General features: G+C 39.0%; 1 protein-coding gene across 4 annotated transcripts in view; it reads right to left on the bottom strand.

Moving 5' to 3' along the window:
* The window catches only part of TESK2 (testis associated actin remodelling kinase 2), a 138,428-nt gene that overhangs the window by 74,752 nt on the left and 45,899 nt on the right, over positions 1 to 17,777 (bottom strand). For all 4 annotated transcript variants that reach the window (XM_074266105.1, XM_074266102.1, XM_074266104.1 and 1 more), the window contains one exon: positions 1,764 to 1,885. In XM_074266105.1, the coding sequence (XP_074122206.1) occupies positions 1,764 to 1,885 (122 nt within the window). The remainder of the gene's footprint in view (positions 1 to 1,763; positions 1,886 to 17,777) is intronic.

Below are 17,777 nucleotides of genomic sequence, written 5' to 3'. Positions count from 1 at the left end.
ACCAGGTCCGTGTCTAAGCCAGGAATCAGACTTGGGTTTTTTTGACACCAAATATAATGAATGGAGTGATCAACAGAATAGTAAATGATTCAAGGTCAGCATAACACATGTTCTCAGTAAGGGGCCCAGAAATGTTTCTTAACATTTTTACCAAGGACTTAGATAAAGGCACAGGTAGAATTCTTACCGATCTGTAGATAGCACCCTCCTGGAAGGGAGAGCTGGGCTAACACCCTGGGAAACAGGCTCAGGACCCAAAATTACCCTGACAAGCTAAAAGATTCAATTCTGTAAGATTATATTTATCCCTATTAAGTTTCAACTCACACACCTGAGTTCTTCTTCAGTGCCCAACTAAAAGAGAGCCATGCTTAGACTCAGTTTGTCTGAAAAAGACCTGAGCTTTCTGGCACATTACAGGTGAATCCAGAGTAGAGATGAAGTCCAAACACATTGAAAAGCTGCATGTGGAAAGGTAACCGCTAGAGGACTGCATTCAGCTCTAGGGACCATTTTTAAAGAAAGACACTGGTCATCTGGAAAGCATCTAGAAGAGGGTCACAGGTTAGGGAAGCATCTGGAATTCATGCCATAAGGAGCAAATGGAAAAACTGGGGCACTTTGGCCTAAAGTTGAGAAGACAAGACAAGATGGAGGTTTTCAGCTATGTCGAGGATTATGTCCTGGAAGACAGACCTGAGATGGCCCAGAAGATAGCCCAGGAAGTAATGGGTGGAAGCTTCCAAAAGGAAAATCTAACCCCTGATGTCAGGAAAAAGTTCCTAATAATGATGAGAAAGTTGGACTGTCATAGAAGATAATGGTTTTCCCCTTACTGCACGCCTTCCAGGAAAGGAAATTTGTATATTTGTTGAGAATACTACAGAAGTAGCTGCTTGACAGCTATGGGTTTGATTCAGTGGGCTCCCCGCTTTCTTCTAATTCTGACATTCAGTGATTTTGTGATGTTCTTTCTTCCATTGAGAAGAAGAAGAAGTGTCAGGGTGACAGGGAAGAGAGGTAATAGCAACTGTACCTCATTAGTTATAAGGCTAAATAGAACCAATTAATAATCCTAAAAATAATAGCTAGGACTTACATAGTACCTTAAAATTTATGAAGTACCTAGAACGTTATTTCATTTGATTTTCATAAAAATCTTGGGAGATGGTACTATTATTATCTTCACTTTACAGATGGGGAAATTGAGACTAAGCAAGGTGAAATAACTTGCTCAAGGTCACAAAGCTAATGTCTGAAGGAGCATTTAAACTCAGGTCTTCCTAACTCCAACCCCAAGAACTCTGTTTATTGGGTCACTTAGTTATCTCATTAAGTCTCTTCCTTCAGAGGCTCCTACATACTAGTGGGGTGTAATTCTATTTTCAATTTTGTTTATGGAAATGTAATTAAAGCTTCTCACAAAGCAATTAAGCAAGTTAAGAAATTCTATAAGGAATAAAGTCTCAACCAAGAAAACTTTCCTAGTAATGGGATGCTGCTGAGGTGGTAAAGTAATGGGGAGCCCAAGAGCATTAAAAATAGTTAATTATCAAAAGAACAATGAAACTAGATCCTGTATGCTGAGTAAATCAGGTTGGCTGATCCAAACTTCAGAGTGAATGGGGAAGCCTGGTGACAAAGCAAGGTCAAAAGTCAAAGGATTCTTTCAGGTCTCCGTCTCAAATTGATTCTAGGATCCAGCAAGAAAAGTTCACATTCCTCTCCCTGATTTTGGGGAAAAAGGGAAGGAGATGACTAACCTCAGGATGTTTGGATGAGACAGTCTGTTCATGAGCTGGACTTCCTTCAGCATGTTTGCCCGGTTACTGCTTAACATGTTCATCTTCAGAGCCATCACTTGATCAGACGTTCTGTGACGCACCTGCAGGTCAGGGAAGCAAGAACATAAAAGGTGAAATCAAAGATCACAGCTGACCAGTGATCAAAATTCAGCATTTGAAAAATCTGTCTAGAAACTTTTTTTAAAAAAACAGGAAGCTTTTATATCAGAAATGTTGACAAGGGTTTTTTTTGGCCATTCACCTCCAGAATGAATCTTCAGCCAAGAGAAGGTCAACATCCCTGAGAATGCTGATGTCTCTTTTAAGGGTCAGACAATTATCGTGAAGGCCCCAAAAAAGAACTCCATAGGGATTTCCACTATATCAATGTGGAGCTCAGTCTTCTTAGAAAGAAGAAAAGGCGGACAAGTGGTGCAGAAACCATAAATAAATAAATAGCAAATATTCAAAACATAAATGCTAAGGAAAAATTCAAAACATTCTAGCTTTTTGTTGAAATATCAGAAAATATTGTTACAAAGTAAAGCAATCAAACCTTTTCTATAACCTAGTGTCAAGCAAAATCCGAAGTCTATTTCCCTCTTGCAAGTTGACTTCATCCTGCCTTGAGCCTCTGCTCATAAGAAGCCCATCCCAAGATGCCCTGCAGCTGAAAGGTTGGGGCCCCAGCCTTGCCCCTCACTGGCCGGATGAGCTGAGGCAGGCACAAGCACTAGACTCAAGGCCATGTGGTCAAACTTGGCCTTAGCAATCCCTTCCACACCGTCCAATCACATGTGCATTTTTTTTTTTACATTAATTCTGACACAAAGTTAAAAAAGACCTACTTTCCCTTCTGGAGTTTAAGACATGTAAAAGCAAAATATTTTAAAGATAGGAATAACACAATCTTACATGATAAAGTCACAAGAGAGATGGAGAACAAAGTGCCACATCAAGGCTGAGGAAGGTTCTTCCCCTAATTCCTCATGGCATGGGAAGACATGAAACACTGAGACAGAAAGTCTGGGATGTATCCAGGAAATAGAGAGGACCCAGTTTGGCTGAAGTAGAGCCCAAATTAGGCAGTGGCTTTGCCTGAGGAAGCAAATTTGCCTAAAGACCACGGACTGGAAGGGCTGCTCCTCATTAGTCTTCTGAAGAGATGGCCAGAGAGAAGCAGAAGGAAGCAGTGGGGAGAGTAGAGATGGGAGCCCACGGAGGAGGAAGAAGGCATCCTTCTGGATTTTCTGATCTGACTGAGGTAGGCTCTGACTTTAGGAAGACCTAAAGACAGTGTGAGCCACTGAGTAAGGACGGCCACCTCGGGGATCTAAAGCCTTGGAGAGGACAGGGCTGTCCCAGGTCTGTGAGCATTCTACCCCTCAGCAGGTTCTGCCCCAGGAAGTGGTGATGAAGAATGGGAGCACTACCTGCAGCAGGGCAAGGCAGCTGGCTCCAGTCTGCCAATGCTAAGGCCCTTATGGCCTCCTGCTTCTTCAGTCTGTCCTGGAGGCAGAAAGGCAAGGACAAAGCTGTTTGTTTAGGGACAGACTGAAGGATTGGCCTCCCTCTGAAGGGCTAGCAGTCTTGGGGCCCTGAAGAAAGTCAAATTTCAACAAGCTAGCTGAAAGGACTGAACTAGAAGTCAGGAGAGCTGACTCTAACTCTACTAACTCTTAATTTCCTCTTCTGAAAAATGAGGAAAATGAGAAAAGCAATATCCACAATGATGTTAGCAATGATGCTAACAATGTAAACTAAGAGAATAATAAAATCAAATGGAGCCCTGGGGACTACAATGATCAAACTTGGACTCAGAAGAATGAGGAGAGATTCCTCCCTTTTTTTGCTGGGCAGATGGGGAACAATGGATATAGAATGTGGTATATATTGCTGGAATGGTTCATTTGAAGTAAAACCAAAAGGTATCAAGAAATCTCAAAATGTTTTTTTTAATGAAGGCAAGAGGCATATACCAAAATATTCATGATAGAGCTTTCACGGTAGCAAACCAATTGAAATAAAGTAGATGCCCAACAAATGGAGACTGGTCCAACATATTCTGGTACATGAACATAATGGAATATTATTATTGGGCTTATCAGCATCTCTATGGCAAGAGCATCCCTCTTTTTTTTTTTTTTTTTACTACTGAGAGACATCCTGTTTTCCAGAGCTAAGACCCAGCAAGCAAGTCGTGCCCTGAGCTTGGCAATACAACAATCCTCTACCCTCATCTTAGTGATAATCTTAGCCACAGAATTTTTTTGTGCCAGCACCGGGTGGTCCCTAAGCTTACACTAGCACCTGCAGTACCTATGTTACTGTCATGAAGTCCTGCTTTGAATCAAACTTGTCTTGTTGTTGCAGTTACCCTCACTGCCAAGACTACATCTGATTACGTAGCCACTTACATAAGTACTGAGATTTGTCCATGCTAAGGTGGATCTCCTACCAGAGGGCCCCAGCACAAGCATCTAGTTTCCTCTCCTCCAAAGGAATAAAGAAAGCTTTTTGGTTTTGATCTCCGTTAGCATTTTGGTTTGGTTTGGTTTTATTTTTAGAATTAACTGTGGTTTTGATAAGCTCCATGAGCTCTTGGGGTTTTTTTTGACAGTTAACAGTGGCTGCATGATGTATATGATTTTTTGTTCATTTCTTCTCAGGGTTGACAGGCTATAAGAAATAGCAATGAAGAATTCAAAGCCTCAGAAGACTTATATGAACTGACATAGAGCAAAATAAACAGAACCAGGTAAACAATCTATACTATTACATTGTAAAGGCAAGTTCAAAATTGAATTCTATATAATTAAAATGATCATATCTGTCTCTGGAGAAGAACTGAAAAAATGCATCTCCCTTCTTAATAAAGGTTAGGACACTGTGGCTGTAGAATACTGTATATGCAACTCATTAGGACTCGGTTAATGTAATGATCAGTTTTGCAAAACTCCTCTTTAAAAATTGTTGTAAATAAGAAATTACTTGGAGACAGAAAGATGGCATAGTGAATAGAGTACCAGCCTGAAATCCCAGGAGGACCTGAGTTCAAATTTGACCTCAGGCATTTTACACTTAAAAACTGTGTGATCCTGGGCAAGTAATTTAACCCCAATTTCCTGGTCAAAATAAATTAGAAGTGACTTGTGGGGGAAAGGTAGACAGAAATCATGTGACAAAAACAGAAGACATTAAAAATGAAGTGGTTAGACAAAAAAGCCTCTAAGAAATGACTTCTTAACTTAGGGTTTTATATCATGGACCTCTTTTGGCCATCTGGTGAATCCTACAGAACCCTTCTTGGAAAAAATGTTTTTAAGTGCATAAAATAACTGAAAATCAAATAACTGAAAAGGAAATCAGTTATACTGCCACAAAGTTATGCAAATGTGTCTTTTTTAAAAAGTATTGATTGCCCAAATTAAGAACAAGTCACTTTCATCTCAGTCTCAGATATTTGGGTTTCATTTGACTGACTTGGCCCAGCATCAATTTCAATAACATTTTAATCCACCTTCCTCAATCAATGATCTAGGACATGGCTTTCCCCCCTTTGGGGGTCTCCTTCCAGCTCTAACACAATACTTTGAGCATCTGAGGTAGGAAGGTAACTTCAAGGCCTCTTTAAGCTCCTTCCTTAAAAGCATGCTTGCTACAAAATTTCTCATTATATCTCCTCCGACTCTCAGTAATCAGGCTGTAAGAATAGCAAGTATGGATAAATAATTAACCTTAGTACCTAGTTACTAAGAATAATTATGATAAATAGGAAACTATCAAATAGTCCCAAGGTGGATGGGAGAAATCAGGCAGCCTACCCAGAAACCTCTTCAAGTTACTCTGGTATTTCTGATATTCCCATCCCCTCCCCGACTCCAACTGGGAGTTTCCAGAGCTGCTTGCCCTGGAATGATTTGCAGGATTTAACTCTATGTACAAGCACAGCTGAGAAAAGAGGATAAAGCAATTAGGGAAGAGTAGGGTTTAGTGGCTAGAACAGTGAACATGGGGTCAGGAAAATATGCATCTGAAACCTGCCTCAGAGAAGTAGTAGTTTTAAGATCTGGGCAAGTCATGAAACGATTCCCAGCCTCAGTTTCCTCTTCTAATAAGAGTGTTTGTGGCAGCCCTCTTTGTGGTGGCCAGAAACTGGAAACTACTTGGATGCCCATCAATTGGAGATTGGCTGAATAAATTGTGGTATATGAATATTATGGAATATTATTGTTATGTAAGAAATGACCAACAGGATGATTTCAGAAAGGCCTGGAGAGACTTACATGAACTAATGCTGAGTGAAACGAGCAGAACTAGGAAATCGCTGTATACTTCAACAACAATACTATATGATGACCAATTCTGATGGATGTGGCCATTTTCAACAATGAGATGAACCAAATCAGTTCCAGTAGAGCAGTAATGAACTGAACTAGCTACACCCAGCAAAAGAACTTTGGGAGATGATTATGAACCACTACATAGAATTTCCAATCCCTCTAATTTTGTCCGCCTGCATTTTGGATTTCCTTCACAGGCTAATTGTACACTATTTCAAAGTCCGATTATTTTTGTACAGCAAAATAACTATTTGGTCATGTATACATATATTGTATTTAATTTATACTCTATCATATTTAACATGTATTGGATTGGTCAACCTGCCATCTGGGGGGGGGAGGGAAGGAGGGGAAAAATTAGAACAAAAGGTTTGGCAATTGTCAACGTTGTAAAATTTACCCATGCATATATCTGAATAAAAACTATTAAAATAAAATAAAATAAAAATGGTGCTAATAATGGTACCTACATCTCAGGGTTGTTGTGACATAACACAGGTAAAGTATTTTCCCAACATTAAAGTGTTATATAAATGTTAACCATCATTACTATGCACTGAGTCTGTAGAGGGCACTGAATGTGAAGCAAACAATAAACTTTACCTCATGGGATAAACTTCTGAGTAAGACATATAATTAAATGTAATCTAAAAGAAGGAAGGATGGAAGGAAGAGAAGAAGGGAGGGAGGGAAGAAGGAAGGAAGGAGGAAAGGAGAGATGGAGGGAAGAGAAGACCGGAGGGAAGAGAAGACCGGAGGGAAGGAGAGAGAGAGAGAGGAAAGGGAGATTGGGAGGAAAGTAAGGAAGGGAGGGAGGGAGAGAAATATGATCTAGCAAAGATCTGAAGGGTGGGTCTATGGAAAGAGAGTCACTTAAGAGCTATTCTAATAACCCAAGACAGTGATAAGGACATATTAGCTATGGGATGGAGATGACTGGAAGTCTGGAGTTCATGAGAAGCTATCTAGGTAAAGGCTAGGGTAGTATAGAGAATGAAACAGTTTTGAGAGATCTAACTAGGGCAAAATCAACAGGAATTATTAACAGCTTGGCAATGGGAAGTGAAAAGGAGAGAAGGCTACAAACATGGGAGGCTTGGATGAATGTTGATGTCACAAATGGTGAAAAGAACTCCAGATTTAAGAAAAAAGACAATAAGCTTGATTTTAAAGCTGGTGAGATGATGGCAGGTCATTGATTAGCTTGTCACAAGCTCTCTCCACTTCAATTTCACACCATCTGTAAAATGGACAAAAACTACAGTCTTGGGGCTCTTCTGAGTATAAAATGAGAATCTATTTAAAGCTCTTTGTAACTACAAAGTGCTACAGAAATTGTAAAATTTTCTTCTATAAGACAATAAATCACAAAAACCTCATAAGAAAAAAAAAACCATAAAAGAAAAAAATACCTTTAAAAAAAACCCAATATATATCCCAAAGATTTATTCATAGCATTTACTTATTTATTTAAAATATTAAAATGTCTCTGCACAGACAAGGAACTAGAAAGAGGTGCCCATCAAATGACTGAAGAAATCATGGTATTTAAAGTATTCTGTAAGAAATAATGAAAAGAATGACTTCAGAAAGTTTGGGAAGACATCAAAGAACTAAAGTAGGGAGAAGTGCCCCTCAGGGATCACTGCCTTATTGTGGAGGAGGGACTTGACTAGATCAAGGAAACTATACTGATAAGATGTTTGGTAGTAAAATGGGGCATGGATAGAGAAAGCTGGAATTACTATAAACAATCTGGAAACCTATCTATTCCCTGAGGCAAGCAGTGAGGAGTTCTGATAGGATCATAAGTGTACCTTTTTGAATAATTAGGCCTTTTGTTCAAGTGGACCTATATACAACACCATTGCAGATAGAAATCACTGGTGGAACTAGTAAAACCATCATAACATATAGTTACTGTATCCAATCAGAAAGCCAAGTTATGATGCCATACCTCAGAGGTTTTATATATATTTAAATGGGGATGGGGAGGGGTGAAGCAATTGGGGTTAAATAACTTGGCCAGGGTCACATAGCTAGTAAGTGTTAAATTTCCAAAGCCAAATTTGATTTCAAGCCATGTTTCATCTACTGTGCCATGTAGCTGCCCCTTAAAATTCCCTTATAAAAGACATACTTTACTGTAATTACCTTGCTAACTTTTCGGATTAATCTTTTTAGGTCAGTCTACCAGTCAATGGCATAATATTCCATTTGTCAAACCTTATTGGAGCCTTTCCCCTTAGTCTGTAATGCTGGAGAAACTGAGCAAGACAGAGATTAGAGAGTGTTCAATACAGAATTTATTAAGTGGAAAGATTTACTGGGACCCATGGATCCATGTTGGTCCCAGGGCTGAAGGAGACTATCCTCTCAAAGAATCCAGCACTGAATATGGGACACAGCATTCTTTTATGGGGTAACAATGACACAATGGGGGAGGTACCTAGATGGGGATGACCTAATGGGAGGTACTGGAGAGGCTCCCAATATTCTAAAGATGTCTAAAATGGGTAAAGATTTTTATCCCATCAAACATTAAGAGGGAATAAGTATAGCTTAAGGTCTAAGATATAAAACCTTTATCCTAACATTAAACGGGAATGGTTATCCCGTGAGGCAGAGTAACTGAATAAGACAATCAGGGAAGCTGGGTCAGGACAGTAAGAGAACAGTGGCACAAGTGGAGTTTTTTCTCCTTAATAGCAAATTGGACCTTTTGCTAATTGCTAAAACCCCTTAAGGATTTATCCCACTCTTAACTGCATAATAAAATCTTTGTCTCTAGATTTGAAGGAGACCTAAGCCTACATATTCTTTTTATTTCCCTTTCTGAGGCTGGGGTTAAGTGATTTATTTGCCCAGGGTCACACAGCTAGGAAGTGTTAAGTGTCTGAGACCAGATTTGAACTCCTGAATTCAGGGCTGGTGCTCTATGCGCCACCTAGCTGCTCCTACATATTCTTTTGAGACAAACTGTGACTTTGTCCTGTGACTACAATATACTTTTGAGGTATCACTCCATACCCCTTTATTTTGGTGGCCTGGTACAGGGAGAGTCTATGAATCCCATAACTTAATACTATTCAGGCTTGTCCAAGACAGGCAACCCTATCTTTTGTTGGAGAGTTCCAACAAAAGGTGATCTTTATGAATATGAAATAGAATCAATGAATAGATTAAGATCTGATAGAGTGAATGCCAGAAGAATGTGGACACAATATTGTATAGGAGTCAGCAACAAAAAACATTCCAAAGAACAAGAAGATCAAGAAAGCAAAATGACTTGTCTGATGAGGTTTTCAAATAGCTGAGGAAAGAAGGAAAGGGAAAGGAGAAAGGAAAAGATATCCAAGTGTATGCAGAATTCCAGAGAATAGCAAGAAAAGACAAGGTTTTCTTAAATTAACAATGCAAAAAAATAGAAGTCAACTATGGAATGGGAAAGGCAAAAGATTTCTCTTTAAGAAAATCAGATATCAAGAGAACTTTCATGTGGAAAAATATTAGGAACTTAACAGAAGTAAAAAAAAGATCAAGAAAAGAAAAAGAAAGCTGGCAAGAACGTACAGAAGAACTATTTAGAAAAGATCCATGATGGGGTGGTTACTGATCTAGAGCTAGCTATTTTGGGGAATGAAGTGAAGTGAGCCTTAGGAAGCTTTGTGAAGGCTAGTGAAAATGACAGAATTTTAGCTGAGCTATTTAAAATCCTAAAAGATTTTAGGATTTCACTGTGTGGATCATAATAAAATGTGGACAGTCTTCAAAGAAGTAGAAATACCAGATCATCTTATCTGTCTTCTAAAGAAGTATGAATACTAATAAACAACGGCGAGACCCACACACGAAACAATTAATTGGTATAAAATTAGAAAAGGAATATAACTTTAACATATTTAACATATATTGGTCAACCTGCCATCTGGGGGGAGGAAGGAGGGGAAAAATTAGGAACAAAATGTTTGGCAATTGTTAATGCTGTAAAATTACCTATGCATATATCTGGTAAATAAAAACTATAATTTTAAAAAAAGGAGTATAATAAAGCTGTATATTATCACTTTATTTAATTCATATGCAGAGCATATCATGTAAAATGCAAGACTAGATGAATCAAAAGCTGAATTAAAACTGCTGGTGTGGGGAATAGAGCAAGATAAGGTGAAGAACTTACAAGAATATGTGAATTCTTTTTCTGTATTTTATTTTCATTATTTCTGTGTTTCCCCTAAGACCTGTATAATATGTGCAGGCTCATATTTACTTGAGCCTTGGCCAGCTATAGCCATATTTACTTAACCTGAACTGATGACATTTATTGATATTTAGTCTATTAGCTGGACCACTATCTGCTTGATGAAGCCTGAAGGCCTGATTTTTCTGTTTCCTAGAAATCAGGAGATTTTGGGGAAACAAACCTTCCATTCAATCTCTCCAAATAGCAACAACCAATTAGATGCCTCCCCCTCCCCTTCTCAATGCTCTCTTACTTGTGATGTAATTTCTTGTATAAAAGCTATGTATTTTTATTATCTTTACTTTACTTTAGCCTTCCTACTGCATTTTGCAATGGACAGCTCATCCTCCAGAGGTTTTCAATAAACAACTTTTTTGCCTTCTACTGAGTGAGCTCTGAGTAGTCATTTCGGGTAAGGGTCTTCTTCTACATCCCTCACACTGAGAAAAATATCAACAATCTCAGATATGCAGATGATACCATTCTGATAATAGAAAAGTGAAGAATTAACAAGCCTCAATCAAGAGGAGGGTGCAATTGGTCCCATCACTTTCTGGCAAACAGAGAAGAAATGGAAGCAGTGTCTGATTTCATATTCTTGGGCTCAAAGATCACTGCAGACAATGACTGCAGCCATGAAATTAAAACATGTTTCCTTCTTAGAGGGAAAGCTGTGACAAAACTGGACAGTACAGTAAGAAGCAGAGACATCCCCTTGCCAACAAAGGTTTGTATCTGGCTTCTCTAACAGTTAGAGTGAGAGTTGGACTACAAGAAAAGCTGAAAACCACAGGATCAATGCTTTGAAATTGTGCTGCCGGAGAGATTTTTTGAGAATCTCTTGCACAGCAAGGAGACCGATCAAATCAATCAATACTAAGTGAAATTAATTCAGACTATTCATTGGAAGGTCAAATATTAAGACTGCAACTTAGATACTTTGATCACATAACTAGAAGCTAGGACTCATTGGAAAGACCCTAATACTGGGAAAGAATGAAGGAAAAAGAAAAAGGAGGATGGCAGAGGAGGAAATGAATTGAGTGTCATGGATTTGGATAGGCTAAGAGAGAATAGAAGGGTCTAGCATGCTGTGGTCCACAGGGTCATGAAGAGTCAGATACAACTAAAGGAACTATAATAAAAGAGATGTGAACAGAATGAGAACAAAATTGTAAACAACTTGGAAAGTCTTGACTCTCTTGATGAAGCAAGCTGTGTTAACTATATAGTGAGAGAATAAGACAGACTTTTTATTGAGCCAACGTGTGGTTTTATTTTGTTTGACTATTTGTTAGTTACAAAGTTTAGGGATTTTTTGAGAAGAGGATGTAATGCTGGAGAAACTGAGCAAGGTAGAGATTAGAGAGTATTCAATACAGAATTTATTAAATGGAGAGATTTACTGGGATCTATGGTTGGTCCCAGGGCTGAGATTATCCTCTCAAAGAATCCAGCACTGAATATGGGATACAGGATTTTTTATAGGGCAACTAGAACAATGACATAATGGGGTAGGTACCTGGATGGGGATAACCTAATAGGGGGAGGTAATGGAGAGGCTCCTGATATTCTAATGATGTCTAAAATGGATAAAGATCTTTATCCCATCAAACATTAAGAGGAAATAAGTATAGGCTAAGGTCTAGACAGGAGTCCTCAAACTATGGCCCTCAGGCCAGATCCAGGCCAGCTGGGTTATGGCAAAAATCAGACCAGAAGTAACATTCGACCTAAACTCCTCTTAGCAAAGCACACTTCCTGCACTGGGCTGAGGTTCATAGTTTTTGTTTTTATTATAGTCCGGCCCTCCAACAGTCTGAGGGACAGTGAACTGGCCCCCTATTTTAAAAGTTTGAGGACCACTGGTCTAAGATATAACACCTTTAACCTAACATTAAAAGGGAATGGTTATAACCTGAGGCAGAGTCACTGAACAGGACAACTAGGGAAACTGGGTCAGGACATTAAAAGAGAACTGTGGCACAACAATATTTAGTCTTTTATTTCTATTTTGCATATAAAAGTTCTTTTTTGCTGGTATGTCAATGCTTGTAGCTACAAAGAACTGTGTAATCATGTTTTCATATAGTTATTAAAGTATCTATATACTTTTTGATAACTATGGAACATTAGAAAAAGTACTGAATTTGGAAAATATCCAGGAATTTTGAGTTTTGGCTCAAGCAGGCTTTTCTTTTCCAGGATTAGGAGAATCCCTATCTCTCAGAGGCTGTTTCCTCATCTGAAAAGTGAAAGGATTGTATTAAATCACTTCTAAAGTCCCTTCCAGATTTATTTTCTCTATTATAGATTACACACAAAAAAAAATTCTGAGTAGGAAATAGACTTCTCATAGCATCATAATTCTGTTAACACCACATTATGTACATATCTGGAATGATCACAACACTCATGCCCAAAAATGACAATTGACGACAAGAATATGCCTTAACACTTTTTATTTTCTCTTCTCTGCTACTGCAGACTTTGAAGGGGCCTAAGTTCACAAACCACTGTTGGAAATAAGTGTCTGTCGTGAATTAGTGTAGTCTCAGTAACAGCAAAAGGAAACAATAAGAAATCAACTCACCAACTTTTCATTTTTATTGCCAAATAGATCCCTCCCCAAAAAAAGTTGCAAAAGATGATGAAAAGTTAAGAAATCAAGTAAAAAAGAACTTTCCTCTCCCACTACTCAAAAAAACCTTTTTTTTTTTTTTTTTTAAGTCCATTTCTGAATAAACTCAGAACACTGTAATATGAAATTGTCAACCACTGGGCACAGGCTGCTGTGGATAGGTATGGAGAAGCAAGCACCCTAATATACTGTTAGTGAAAATGTTAAATGGTTCTATTTTTCTGGATTTCAACTTGGAATTATGCATAAAAAGTAGCTAAACTATCCATGCCCTTTGCTTTTGCAGTCTCACTTCTCAACATACACCTCCAAAGAAGTCAAAGAGAAAAAAAGTCCAGTAGTTAGCAAACACCAATATATGCCAAAATATTCATAGCAGGCTCATAACCTTGTTATTCTCAATTTCACACTTCTTAAGTGTGAACAAAAAACACTAAGCACTCCTCTCTGCCAGACACTGGAGATGATAAGTCCTGATCTTCAGGAACTCAGAATCTAATGGGAAATTCAACATGGAAACAACTATGCACAAACTCTATATACAGTATAACTAGGGATATATTGAATACAGGAGAAGTACTGAAAAGAGATTGTGAAAGGCTTCCTGCAGACTTGAAGGAGACAGTTCCAGCCAAGAGAGAGAGCCAGAGAAAAGTCCATCCATCTGCAAGCTCCTTCCCCTTTAAAGTTATCTTATGTCCCCTTCAGCTGGATTATTATATATTTGCAAATGTCTTTTATATATAACAATGTATATACCAGTTGCTTCTTCCATTACAGTATAAGCACTTTAAAGATGGGAACTAATTCATTTTTATTTTTATATCCATAGCAACTAGCACAGCATCCATATATAACTGGTATCTAATGAATGCTCATGTGATTGATTATAAGATGATTATTAATTATAAGATTTATTAAGCACCGACTATGTTCCAGGCAGTGTATTCATGCTAGGGATACCAAGAAAGGTAAAAGACAGCACTTGCCCCTCAAGGAGATCAGAGTCTAATGTACAAAACAGCTACAGACAGGATAATTTGGAGATCATTAACAGGGGAAAAAGTCCTAGCATGTAGAATAATGGGAAAAGCTTTCCTGTAGAAGATGGGATTTTAGCTGGGACCTGATAGAAGGCAGGGAAGATGGTTCTGAGTAAAGGAGTAGGGAAGAATAGAATAGGAAATGAAGGTGACAGAAAAAACAAGAAACATTAATACAGAGTCTTTGTCGGACAAAAGGTATAATGAAATGTTTACTTCTTTTTATGAATGTGTCATTCATGTGGGACTCTTTGCCTGTGCCTCAGTGACTTTGTGGTAATGCGCCTCCTGACCACTGAAAGGAGAGCCATTCTCCTTGGCCGATCTTAGAAGGATAAGTTTAAGAAAACACTGTCACACAAAGAACTCTCTGACAGTAGTTTTCCGACTCTATTTACTGACACTATCTGTGCTTTAAAAAGGTCTCTTCATTCTCAGTCACTCTTCTTTTTGGAAAATCATCTAAGGAGCTGATCCCTTGTATGTGTGTCAAAAACTTGAATTCTGGTAAACGGCTGGCAAATGGTAAACAAAGTGCAGGGGGACCAAGGGCGAATGATTTATGTTTCACCAGGATCAGAAAGGTGGTCCTTTAAACAAAGAAGCAGTATGCGGGACCAGGGCAGCAAAGAGGCCGTGGCCCGGCCTAGACATCACCGGGCCAACAACACAACAGCTCCCAGTCTCTGAGAGGTCTCAGGGCTGGCCTTCCTCACCACAACCGGTACTTGTGCTCAGGCCCGGGCCAGGCCCAGCTGCAGGTGCTCACCAACCCTCCCAACTGGCTTTTACTTATCTGTTTTCGGTTCTTTTTTCTTCTGCTTATATACCATCTTTGCCTTTGCACTGGCTGACCCTGACTTTCTCCTTTTGGCTTCCCTGGCCTCCTTCAACACTCAAATCCAATCCCTACCTCTACAAAAGGCTTTCTTGACTGCTTTTTGCCTGACTAACAATCTGGCGCTTCCCTGTCATTTCAAAAAGTTCATTCATTACTTTCCATCAGGAACCTACCTTGATGTCAAACTATTGCTTGTTACTCTGTACCCCAAACGCCTCATTGCCCACCTCCACGCCTTTGCACGGCGATCCTCCATTCCCATAATATTTGAGGCCCAGCTCAAATGGTTCTTCCTTCCTTCTGGAATCTCCCCAGAAGTTAGCATTCTTCCTAACTAGGAGTCCTCTGTGTCTTCCTGTAGTAGAATTAAAATTTCTTGAGGGAAGGCACTTTCTAAATATTAAGTGCTTTATGTAATAGAACTGTGACCCCCTGATCTTTTGGGGTGGTGGACCTGGATTAGAAAAACCCTGGCTCTGGGAAAACTACCCAGTTCCCATAAGAAATTTTCACCTCCAATTGATCTGGGAATCACTTTGTTGTACCACAGTTCTCTTTTAAAGTCCTGACCCAGTTTCCCGAATTGTCCAAATTCAGTTACTCTGCCTCAGGTTATAACCTTTCCCTTTTAAAGTTAGGATAAAGGTTTTAGACCTTTATCTTAGACCTTAGGCTATACTTATTCCCTCTTAATGTTTGATGGGATAAAGGTCTTTATCCATTTTAGACATCATTAGAATATAGGAAGCCTCTCCAGTACCTCCCATTTTGTCATCCTAGGTACCTCCCCCCATTATGTCATTGTTACCCCATAAAAGAATGCTGTATCCTATATTCAGTGCTGGATTCTTTGAGAGGTCTGTTGGTCCCAGTAAATCTCTCCATTTAATAAATTGTGTATCAAATACTCTCTGATCTTTGTCTTGCTCAGTTTCTCTGCCATTACATTTAGTCTGGGAAATAATCATCTCCCTTACTGATTTGGAAATTAGCCCCTAATCATTCCCTAGACCAAAAGTTGGGGGACTAGATCATGAGAGGAATTCACAATGGCCACTCTTTTTGATAAAAGATAGATTTATTTAGGAAAGAGGGAGAGCAAGTGAAAGACAAATTCCTAAATGGAAAGTACAACTACTTAGTAGAAAGGAAGCCCCCCACCCCCGCTCATTTTGGGGCATACCCTTAGCTGGCAGGTTACATGCTGAAAGGGACTTAGTCCCCCAAAAGAGTTAGTCAGTTCTAAGGAGGAGGAAGTAGGGTTGAGAAACACTGTAGAAATTGGAGACCATGTGGCATGGAGGAGGGGTAAGGAGAAAGACACCATGAGGCAGAATGGCATGGTGGACTGACCCAAAAGAGGGCAACAGCCATGGGATGGCCCATAAATAGATTTAATAGGGAAAATTTAACCTTAGGGACAGGACTAAGATTTCTGACAAGGCATGGCAAAATGAGACTGCTGAGACCTCTAGAGAGGCTGGAATTACTGACCTAAAGTGATCTCTATCAGTGCCTTCTCCCTGCCTGCCTCAGGGATTAATTTTTATCAATTCCTCTAACCACACCCAAGACCTCATCAAGGGGATCTCTAGCCATTATCTCACATCAATTCCAACAACATTTTCCATTAGGTCACTTCAATCTTCCTACTTTGCCTCAAGTCCCTATACAAAACCAAATCAAACATATTTTGCAGTAGAACAAGCTTTCTCATTCAAGCCATACTTGACTTGCCTCAATAGGATCACAAAGAATTCACATAAGCCTCAACCTTTGAGTGGGGTCTGCTACTGGGAAACACAAAGTAAAGGGACAATTCAATCAGAAGACTTTGGTCTCTTTTGTCTTCTGCCATTCTTACCATGAGAAAAAAAAAAAAGGGTGAACATTTACGTCTTTTTAAATAATATTTAACTTTTACCCAATTATATGTAAAGACAAATTTTCACATATTTGTAAAATCCTGACTTCCAAATTTTTTCCATCTTTCACCTTCCCCCTCTCCAAAACAGTTAACAATTTGATATGGATTATACATATGTAATTATGCATTAATGTTTTCATATTAGTCAGAACATTTGCTGTTACTTTAGCTGATATCTTTAACTTTTACATCAGCAAGATTTCCATCCTATCTCTCTTCTAGTCAGCCCTGAAAGCTATCCTTTAGAACAATTTTTTTTAAAGTGTAGCAGGGGTTCCATGCATACCAGATCACTTAAAAAGCATTCATGACATCAGGTCAATCAGAACAAAAGCACAGAGATGGGAAATGGAAGGTCATATGAGGAACAGCAGGTAGGCCAATGGAGCCAGAGAACAATTAGTAGAAGGCAAGACAGCCTAAGAATAGCTAGACAGGTCAAATGAAATCTCAAAAGAGAGGTGAAATGATCACTTTGGCAGCTTAGTGGAGGATGAATATCCTCCACTAAGCTGCCAAAGTGATCATGTCAACATGGAGCAGTGTGGAGACCCACAAGTTTGTTAGTAAAGCAGTCCAGGTGACGGCCCACACCAGGATAGGGCAGGGTAAGCAAAGAGAAGGGGACATATATAAGAGATTATAAAGGCAGAAACAAGAAGACAGTGCCAATGAGAAACTGCACGATGACAGCAGTGGTATGAGCCTTGGTGACTGAGGGGATAGTAGTCCCTTGACAAGAATAGGAATATTGAGAAGAGGGGAGAATTTGGAAGAAAGATAATATGTTTTGTTAAGTTTGGTATTAAGTCACTTAGGCAAGTGACTTAACCCCTATTTCCTCACAAAAACAAATAAATAAATAAAAGCCAAATTTACAATCTGTCTGGTACCATACAAAGCATTGGAAGTACTAGTAAAGGCAAAAACACCTGCTCACATGTATATTGTATAT

The sequence above is a fragment of the Sminthopsis crassicaudata genome, chromosome 4 (genome assembly GCF_048593235.1).
Source record: "Sminthopsis crassicaudata isolate SCR6 chromosome 4, ASM4859323v1, whole genome shotgun sequence".
In the NCBI taxonomy this organism is placed as follows: Eukaryota; Metazoa; Chordata; class Mammalia; order Dasyuromorphia; family Dasyuridae; genus Sminthopsis; species Sminthopsis crassicaudata.
The sequence above is the reverse complement of the archived record's forward strand: the minus strand, read 5'-3'. Positions and strand labels throughout refer to the sequence as shown.